This window comes from Gossypium arboreum, chromosome 12 (assembly GCF_025698485.1).
Source record: "Gossypium arboreum isolate Shixiya-1 chromosome 12, ASM2569848v2, whole genome shotgun sequence".
In the NCBI taxonomy this organism is placed as follows: domain Eukaryota; kingdom Viridiplantae; phylum Streptophyta; class Magnoliopsida; order Malvales; family Malvaceae; genus Gossypium; species Gossypium arboreum.
In genome coordinates, this window is record NC_069081.1 from 13953290 (window position 1) to 13961438 (window position 8149).

Genomic DNA, 8149 nt, shown 5'->3' on the forward strand with positions numbered 1-8149 from the left:
CAAAAGAAAGTTAGCTTCCACAACAAAGTGCAAAACATATTTGCCTCTGGGAAGGCTAGTTTGTAACCTCCCATTCGACTGGGGAAGGGGCAGTTGTTACACATATGCTCTACCAGCAAGCCACCCCTACTAAAGCACCATAACCACCTCACTTTGCGCAATTCATCTCTTTCACCATAAGAATTGTAACGCCCCGTACCCGATACCGTCGCCGGAGTCGAACACGAGGTGTTAACAAACTTAATTCATTACTTAAACAGCTCAAACAAGTTATTTTTAAAATTTTCAGTCAAGCTAACAATCTGCGTCATAGTCGCTTAAAAATTCATATATCGAGTTACAAAACTCGAAATCCAATTCCGTAAATTTTTCCTGAAACTAGACTCATATATCAATTTACTAATTTTTTTCTAGAATTTTTGGTCTAGCAAATTAGTACAGTTTATTAGTTAAAGTCTCCCCTGTTTCAGGGTTCGACTGCTCTGACCTCTGTGTATTATAAATCAGATATCTCCTTGTATAGAGTTTCAATGACTATTTCGTTTGTTTCTAATAAAAATAGGCTCAATAAAGAATCTGTACATATAAATCATGACTTATAATTATCTTTGAACAATTTATGGTGAATTTCCAAAATCAGAACAGGGGATCCAGAAATCGCTCTGGACCTGTTTCACAAAAATTTAAACATCTCATAAAATATAACTCATATACCTGTTTTGTTCCATCCATATGAAAATAGACTCATAATTCTTCAATTCCATATTTTATTCATCATCTAATTGTATCTATACTATTTTTAATGATTTTTCAAACTCACATCACTGTTGCTGTCTGAATCTATTTTATGGTAAATTTTACCTATTTCATGGTTTCCATGGATTAGCTAGCAATTTAGCATACATAACACCAAATATGATCGTGATTAGCCATTCCAATAGCTAATCATTACCAAGCATTTCCATACCACTCAATAACCATATCATAAGACCATATATACAAAATGATTATAATGCTATACATGCCATACTCAAAATATACAAGCCATTATGCCAAGATGGTATACGGATATAGTGTGAGCATGCCTCCAACCGTTCCCGATTTCCGAGCTGGCTTGTCAACACTACAAGGAATGAAAAGGAGGAAGTAAGCATAAATGCTTAGTAAGCTCACATGCAAATAGCAAGTAACACAACTATATAAGCAAACATAAAACATCATTTGCATAATCATCACCGAGACATTCATATCACATTTTCATTTATCATCTTAACATATTGTTGTTATATCGAGTTTTCAACCCGAGGGTTAAGTACATACCTGTTCAAAGTATTCATTTCACAACGCTTACCAATACGTCCCTTTCATCTCGAGTATTCCTCCATTTGAGTAGAATTTTACCCGTTGAACACATCGGAATATAATTCGGATACATGGAAAGTTTGCACATAAGTGTCACATATGTAGCCAAGCTACCATGTAACCCGCCCATAAGTGAACTCGGACTCAACTCAACGAGCTCGGGCGTTCACATCCATAAGTGAACTCGGACTCAACTCAACGAGCTCGGATGCCTAGTTACATCTCTCGAACTCGGACTCAACTCAACGAGTTCGGACATTCGCATCCATAAGTGAACTCGGACTCAACTCAACGAGTTCGGATGCCCAAATATCCTAGTGATATGTCACTTGTATCCTAATCCATTCCTAAGGTTCAACGGGACCTTTTTCCCAATCATGTGCCTCAACCATCTTCTACGGAATGCTGATACCGATACTCGGTAGTATTTCACATTTTCTAAGTATATCACACAATTTGACATATTATCAAACAATTATCACGAGTATAATATTTCATAATAATTATCATATCATTTAAATAACATAAAAACAATTAAAATAATAACTATGTTACCAACATTTACATATGAACTTACCTTGGTACCAAAATATAAAGATTTTGCAATTTAGTCCACAATCTTTTCTTTTCCTCGATCGCGACTTGAATCTCATTTCTCTTGATCTATAATGCCAAATTAATCTTATTTAATACATACATTCATCAAAACAGCATTTAATACGAACTTTAGAAAAATTACACTTTTGCCCCTAAACTTTTGCATAATTACACTTTTGCCTCTAGGCTCGGGAATTAAACTTTATTCCTTATTCTTATGTTTTATAACATGCTGATCATTTTTCCCTTCTATGGCAACATCAAATTCTTACTCTAACATATACTTGTGACTATTAGGTATTTTTGCCGATTAATCTCTTTTACTCGTTTTCACTCAAAACCAAGTAGCACAAGTTGTCTAACATAATTTAAAACCCCATATTCTATCATAAAACATCAAAATACACAAATTTCACCTATGGGTATTTTTCCAAATATAACCCTAGGTTGAATTATTGTTAACATAAGCTTAATCGAGCTATCGGGATTCCAAAAACGTAAAGAACATTAAAAATGGGGCTTGGAATCACTTACTATAGAGCTTAGAAGCTTGAAACAAACCCTAACTATGGAGAACTCTTGAAATTTCGGCCTAATGAAGAAGATGGACAAAAATTGACTTTTAACTTTGTTTTTAATTCATTTTAATAACTAAATGACCAAAATGCCCTTACTACTAAACTTTCCAAAAATTCCATCCATGTCCAATTTTTGTCCATAGACTTAAAAATTGGTCAAATTGCTATTTAAGACCTCCTAATTAATATTTCAATGCAATTTTATACTAAAAACTTCTAGAATGCAAATTTTACAGCTTATTCGATTTAGTCCCTACTTTCAATTTAAGCACTTTAGGCATAGAATTTCATCATGAAATTTTCACACAATCATGCAATCATATCATATTCATCAAAATAATTATAAAATAATTATTTCTATCTCGAATTTGTGGTCACGAAACTACTATTCCGATTAAGCCCTAATTCAGGATATTACAAGAATTGTTCTGTCAAGTCCTAGGAACAAGCAAACCAATTACTTCTAACTATCAAGCCACTTGGACAAGACATCCACCACCTTTCACCCACATACCTTGCAATTTGGTCACATCATGTTGCATTACTGACCCAACAAGGAACCATGGTAGAGATCGATAAACCTATCAAAGGACAACACGTTGAAAAGGATGTCAAATCCATACAAATACCCCTCTTGACCTTGAAGCTCAAGGACATGCTCACTATCCACTCCCAAACTCCAATTGAGCCATCTCCTTCTTCAGGCCTCTCTAGCTTTCCTCCACCACTCAATCCATATGGCTCTTTGCCCAAACTTTTGACTCCAATCTCCCCCATGCCATCTTTTAGTATCAATAGAATGTAATGGTAATTTATGAAATTATTCTTATTGAAGTAAGCAAATAATAAAAATACATACTTTAGCATATATAGTTTTTATTGACTACATTAATACTGGCATTACAACTTGGTACAAGCCTTCTGACAATGGAGCTCAAGAAAAGAAAGAATCCTAGAGAAAGAGTACAACAAAAAGTATTAGCATGACCATTGAGATAAACCATCCAAGGATATGGGAGAACAATTGTGCAAGTAAAGCTTAAAACAGATCAACAAATAAAATCTGGATTTAAGACTTGCAAAATGCAGAAAGTGTATCATCCAGGGCCTTTCTATCATACTCGCCGGTGAAAACACAATTTCCCAGAGGACCTTTCAGAAGGATAAGCCTTAGTAGCCCATCAGCCACCTTCTTATCAACCTACCATAACAAAATGATACATACATATTCCTCAAGTGTTCAGAGAAAGCAATTTGAGATATACAGAACAGTAAAACTTGGTTCACTTACCGCCATGACAGATTTGAACATTTCCACAGTCATGTTTTTAGGAGGAGCAGTAGGTAATTTAGCCCGCTGTAATATGTCATTAACCCGTTTCACAATTGAACTGTCAATCCAACCAAGGCGATATGACATGTCAACAGCCATAACCTGAGTTGAGTATAGATTCAAGTTTAGTACAGGCATGGAAGAAGATCAAAACAAAATGCAATAAAAATCACATTACCGTGCCAGCTGCAACAGCTTCTCCATGTAGCCACTCTCCATATCCGAACCCAGTTTCTATTGCCTGGAAAGAAACATGAAGACAACAGCACAAAAATTTCTTAAAATCTGGAGTAAACACAGATCCCTTCAAGATGAAGTACAAATTCTAACAGATGTAAACACAAGATAACTTCACCACTAGCTGAATACAAAAGAGAGAATAACTGTTAAAACATAAAATCTCAAGTTGTAACTTCATATTTATTCTATTTTAAACCATTTCATAAGTTCCTTTTTGGGATTTCAAACCATGTGGCCATAAAATAAAAACTCCAAAAAAGAAAATGAATGCACCAAGAATGAAAAAATCCGATTCCCTTTGCAAGCTAAAATGTAATATAGCAGAACACATATAAAACTTACATGACCAAATGTATGACCCAAGTTCAGTGTAGCCCTCAATCCACTTTCCTTCTCATCTAGTGACACAACCTCAGCCTTGTTTTCACATGATCGCTTTATAGCATAAGCAAATGCATCAGGATCCCTGTAATGATCAACACTGCATCACATACAGCTTCAAGATATATTGATTGCAATAATGAGGAAAGCACCAGAGTGTAATATCATTGGTTGAAGTAGACAAGGAGCTATACACAAGCACAAGGCATACATCAAGAAACTACTTCAAAGGATAATACAAGGTATATTCCCGAAAGCTCAAATTGAAAACACCCGTTTTGATTTTCAGTTCTTACCAAATGTCCTCTCAGCTTCACATTTCTAAACAAGTTTCAACCTATTCAAATGTTTAATTACATTTCATTCAATGAGTTTCATATACCTTGCCATCAGTTTCTCCATATTCTTTTCCTGCCACTCAAAAAACTCGGCATCTCTGATGAGCCCATACTTTATAACCTCTGCCAGACCTGAAGCCAGTTCCCTATGTGGCAGTGTGTTCAATGTGTCAGTGTCTATGAGCACACATTGAGGTTGGTAGAAAGCACCAATCAAGTTCTTCCCAAGAGGATGGTTTATGCCAGTTTTACCCCCAACAGAAGAATCCACCTGCTTATTAGAACAAAGTTAAAAACATGAAATGTTTGCACACAATGTGATGATCAATACATAAATGAGCCATCAGTGCGAAATGACCTGCGCCATAACAGTAGTAGGAATCTGGATAAAATTAACACCGCGAAGAAAAGCAGCAGCAGCAAAACCACACATGTCACCAATCACACCACCGCCAAGAGCAACAAATGTACATCTCCGGTCCAATCGGGACTCGATGGCCTTGTCAAAAACTTTCATGAGAGTCTCCTATAAGCACAACCACTACAATTACTACTTCCATCAAGTTCAATAGCAACAATGCTTCAAATCAAAGAAACAAAAAAACAGAGAGGAAAAGTGGAAAACCCACCATGTTTTTGTACTTCTCACCATCAGGTAGTATCACATTTTCAACAGAAACATTCGGGTTTCCCTTTGTTAACGCATCAACGACTTTATCCAAATACAAAGGAGCAATTGTAGTGTTAGTTACCACAAGAACTTTCTTCCCATGAACATGCCTATCGAAACGACAACTCGTTAACACTAAATACGACGAACAACGTAAAGCATTCTCTTGGCAGAAAAAAAAAAAGAAAAAAAAGCTAGAAGTTATCGAAGCAAATGAATGAAATTAACCAACTTTTGAAGAAGCTCATGCTGATCAAGCAATCCGGAGCCGATGTAGATCGGATAACTCCGATTACCCAAATCCACCTCAACAATAGTGGGGACCGAAGAGCTCCTTTCACCAACCGACTGATCCATCACCGGAGTTGCATTGGCGCAATTCCTGCGACTGAGTCCAATGGGTCTGGAGAGAAAAAGTCGTCCGGGATTCAACTCAGCGGAAGTGGAAGCGCGAAGAGAAACATTGACGGGCTTATTAAGCTTGGGGATGAAGTCAGAGGACAATTTGGAGTTGGGGTTGGAAGAGAGAGAAAGAGAGATAGCGTTAGTGGCGCAGGCCATAGATGAGAAAGGGGGGTTGTCTGGTTTATTGTTTGTTAGTTAGGGGAAGGATTGGGGAGAAACATTGGTTTGAAGGAGGAAAAGGAGTGGGTAGGTGAGACGCGAAGCTGTTGGTGGACGACGACACGATTCACGGTTGGTGGCAATACCACATATACGGCTGTGATTTACGGAATTCGAATTTTTATATTTTTTAATTTTTTTAAGAATTTATTTATAAAAAAGGATAAATATGAAATTTATATGAGAGCTTTGATTCAATATGCAATTTGATACATAAATTTTAATTTGATGTAATTATATATATGAAAATTAAATTGTTGTTTGCATGTATATATAAAACTTTGGTTTTAATTCAATTCTACACGTACTTAAAGAAATGAATACCTCCATTTATTTCTATATCGAATTAATATAATTATTTGTGTATGTAATATATCAACGTAAAATTATGCTAATTTGATAATATTGTTAGTGATTTGTGAAAATTAGATCCAACAAAATTTCATATTTAAAACCGTACAAAATTAAAGTTCATATATGACATTATACATTTAATCAAAGTTTATAGATAGTTTTGATATTTATCCTATAAAAATATCATTTATATAATTTAATTTTCAATAATCTTCTATTTTTTATATTTACTAGTTCTTTTTTATATAAGTATGCATTTATATATTTATTATTTAATGAAATATTTTTATTTCATATAATTACCATATGTAATCATTATTAAAATGATTAAAATATATATTATTCAAAAAATAAAAGAATTTCAAATCATAATTAACTAATTGTAGAATACTGAAAATGTTTAAAAGATTGACATATTGTAAATATATACTTTTTATTCTTCAATCTTTAATTTTGATAAAATTGATCTAAATAAAGCATGTATTTAATAATATTATTATTTTCAAACATAAAATAAATTATTCGTGTGTGTTTTTCTTGTAGTAACATCTCTTTATATATTGCATTGATTGTGTATCAATTCCTTGTATTTTTCTTATTTGATAATAGAATTAATCTCGATTTAAATAAAAAAATTAAAATAATAAGATATTACTTATTGATTAAATTGAATGCTTTAAGTTATAATGAAAATGAATTATTTTCAACACATATTTTGAGTTTAAATAAAAGAAAAGAACAAATTTGTCTTAAAATTTTATTTAAATATATTAAATAGTAAATTCCCAAGATAAAGGATTTTGAGAATTGATATTACAATTTGACTTAATTTGAATGTGCATACTGATAATAAATGAAAATAATTATGATTTAATATATTAAATTTATTGAATTTAACAATTAATTTTTAAATTTAATGCTAAAACATTAATTTCATTTTTTAGTTTTAATATTAAATATTATTTTTAACATTTTATATTTTAATTCTTTTGTTAAAAATCAACTTATCTAAAGGATGATATTATCATAATATATTTTTAATTTTTATAATAATTTATTTTTATAAGTGAAATAATTTTTGAGATTAAATTATTTAAATGTATTATAAAAAATAATATGAAATAAATTAAAGACAAAATAAAAAATTCAACTTCCTAAACATAATTAAAATAAAAATAAAATTATATTTAGGCAACCTATAAAATCCATATTCCTAAAAATAAAATAAAATCTAATTTATAGTATTACAAATATATTTAAATTTTCTATATTATTTTTTTGCTTTTAATTATCTTTCTTGTTAAACTTCTTATGCAATTAATTACTTTAAGTCACAAATTACTGAAACAATTATAAAATTATAATAATAATAATAATAATTTTTGTTTATAATAATAATAATAATTTGTTGTTGTAAATTAGAGATTTTATCAAATAATAATCATGAAGTAATAGCAATGAGAAAAAATAGCATAAAGTAAAATTAAATTTAAAATTAATAAACACATATAATTATAAAGAGATAAATCTCAAAGCTGTATATGAACTTAGGTTTAATGTGTAATTTTATACATGAATTTTGATTTGATCCAATTCTCACAAATTATTAACACAATTATTGATATATCATTATTTTATGTTTATATATTGCATAACAAATAATTATTTTTAA

General features: G+C 31.7%; 1 protein-coding gene across 1 annotated transcript; it reads right to left on the reverse strand.

Annotated features, from left to right (window-relative positions):
• Nucleotides 1-2888: 2888 nt before the first annotated feature.
• LOC108477880 (3-dehydroquinate synthase, chloroplastic-like) lies at nucleotides 2889-6215 on the reverse strand. Its single transcript, XM_017780358.2, has 8 exons — nucleotides 5732-6215; nucleotides 5459-5609; nucleotides 5188-5355; nucleotides 4874-5100; nucleotides 4453-4576; nucleotides 4049-4111; nucleotides 3829-3972; nucleotides 2889-3738 (listed from the first exon to the last, which is right to left on the reverse strand). The coding sequence occupies exons 1-8, from the start codon at nucleotides 6058-6060 to the stop codon at nucleotides 3607-3609; spliced, it is 1338 nt and encodes a 445-aa protein (XP_017635847.2). The 5' UTR covers nucleotides 6061-6215; the 3' UTR covers nucleotides 2889-3606.
• Nucleotides 6216-8149: the final 1934 nt, after the last annotated feature.

Coding starts and splice junctions, on each gene's coding strand:
- LOC108477880 (XM_017780358.2), bottom strand. CDS start 6,060: ATGGCCTGCGCCACTAACGCTATCTCTCTTTCTCTCTCTTCCAACCCC. Junction 4,112..4,452: donor TGGGTCATACATTTGGTCAT/GTAAGTTTTATA, acceptor GTTTCTTTCCAG/GCAATAGAAACTGGGTTCGG. Junction 3,973..4,048: donor AAGCTGTTGCAGCTGGCACG/GTAATGTGATTT, acceptor TACTCAACTCAG/GTTATGGCTGTTGACATGTC.